This window comes from Manihot esculenta, chromosome 4 (genome assembly GCF_001659605.2).
Source record: "Manihot esculenta cultivar AM560-2 chromosome 4, M.esculenta_v8, whole genome shotgun sequence".
Classification (NCBI taxonomy): domain Eukaryota; kingdom Viridiplantae; phylum Streptophyta; class Magnoliopsida; order Malpighiales; family Euphorbiaceae; genus Manihot; species Manihot esculenta.
In genome coordinates, this window is record NC_035164.2 from 28,554,043 (window position 1) to 28,555,980 (window position 1,938).

The 1,938-nt window shown below is 52.8% G+C and overlaps 1 protein-coding gene across 1 annotated transcript; it reads left to right on the plus strand.

The window, feature by feature from the left end:
- The first annotated feature begins 1,220 nt into the window (after positions 1 to 1,220).
- Positions 1,221 to 1,709, plus strand: LOC122723465. Its single transcript, XM_043955617.1, has one exon. It carries the CDS (start codon positions 1,221 to 1,223, stop codon positions 1,707 to 1,709), a length of 489 nt encoding a protein of 162 aa, XP_043811552.1.
- Positions 1,710 to 1,938: the final 229 nt, after the last annotated feature.

The window sequence follows — 1,938 nt, forward strand, 5'->3', positions numbered from 1 at the left end:
TCAACCAGGCCGACCCAGTCCACGCGGTCCATTAAACAGATCCTACTTGGGCTCAACTTTAATCCAATCTTCAGGACCAGCTCAGAATCAGGAAGGGGATCGACCCGCCTGTCTTGTGGGTCCATCCACATGCGCGCCCGGGGGGAATCAGAGGTCGTTATGCATGGGGCAGGAATCTGATATTCTCGTACGATCGTATCAGTATTGCAGGGACAGGTGGCCCAATGAGAGACAGTTAGTTAGGCGTCACTAGCGGACAGAAGAAAACGGATAAAAGGAAAAAACACTCTCCTAAGAAGGGGGCTTTTTTTTTGCTAAGCTTACATAACGCTTTGTAAACCCTATTTTCTGGATCCCAAATCATCAAGTGGCACCGTCTGTGGGAACCGAAGGAGATCTTTTCATCACCGGAAGTTCCACTCTTACAAAACCCACTGAGATCCACGATGGCTAGTCACAATGAAAACAACAATCTTAACACTCCCAATGACCTGAGCTGTGCCCAAGAGGGGCAGCAGTTCTCTTTTTCCAGTCCTACAACTCCAGACAATCAACCACCCATCCCTTTCAACCCCTCGCCAAGCCCGGTGGGGAATGTGTCCGCCGCTGCCTTGTCCAACCAGGACCTCCAAACCATCGCCCTTCAGTTACAAAACACCGCCCACTGGCTGGGGTAGATAATGCAACAACGGGGCCTCAGCAAACCAGTAAATGTGTTGCCGGTGGTAGAAGAGCCCCGGACCAATGAACCCCAACCTACCTTCAACCATCCCCAAACTGTCAGCCGAGAAACCGGGGACGGGGAGCGAAGGGCCGTAGAAGAGGAAGAACCGGAAGTTAGGGTCCATGGAAGGAGGGTGAGGGAGATGATTGAGAATGATGGGGCCGACAGTTATTCTGCCGGAATAACCAGGTGGACGAGAAGCGAAGCGGAAGAGGAGGAGTACCACCTGGAGAAGAAACCCAGGCAGGAGGAGGAGAGTATAGACCAGAAGCTGCAAAAGATGAGAGAGCAGCTCTTGGCTGAGCTGGGAACTAAGGGTCAGAATCAAGCTCTCCTGCCCACCTCTTCACCCTTCTCGAAGTGGATACAGTAGGAGACCGTCCCCAAAAAATTCATGATGCCTCCCATGGCCGCATATGACGGAGCTGGGAACCCCCGAGAGCATGTCTTGAACTACAAGACTTTCATGGAGTTGCAGACTTTGTCAGATGCCTTGATGTGCAAGGTGTTCCCAACGACGCTTTCGGGGCCAGCACGGGCGTGGTTTAATAGCCTTGAGACCGGAAGTATTAGAAGCTTTGGAGATCTGGCCACTCGTTTCATCAGCCGGTTCATTGTCGGGGTGCCTGCAGACAGAAAGATGAGTTATCTGGAGACAGTCAGGCAGAGAAGGGATGAATCACTTAGGGAGTACGTAGCCCGTTTCAATACGGAGGCCTTGCAGATCCCCGAGCTAGATGAAGGCAGAGCGGTGGAGGCAATGCAGAAAGGGACGACCTCACCCGAGTTCTTCGGTTCATTGAGCAGAAAGCCTCCCACCTCACTAGCAGAGCTAATGAAGAGAGCAGAAAAGTACATCAGGCAGGATGATGCCTTGGTGACGAGCAGGTTCGCCAAGGGAGCGGCCGATAAGGGGAAAGCTCCGGAAGAAAGGAGGCTGGAAAGGCAAGAGAAGAAGCAAGGCAGAAGGCCTGAGCCCTACTGACAGCCTTGGGAGCGAAGGGACCAAAGACCTCTCCTTCCTCGGGTCTCAGAACAGAATCCACTCCCTCCGTGGGTTCCAGAGAAGCTGACCCCACTCAATGCCTCCGGTGCCAAAGTGCTCATGGCCGTCCAGGACAAAGAGTTCCTACAATGGCCTAGACCTATGAGAACTGAAGCAGATCAACGAAATCCTGACAAATACTGTCAGTATCACCGCACACACGGCCATG

Excerpts from the sequence above, each read along its gene's own strand:
- LOC122723465 (XM_043955617.1), top strand. The coding sequence starts at position 1,221 with ATGTGCAAGGTGTTCCCAACGACGCTTTCGGGGCCAGCACGGGCGTGG.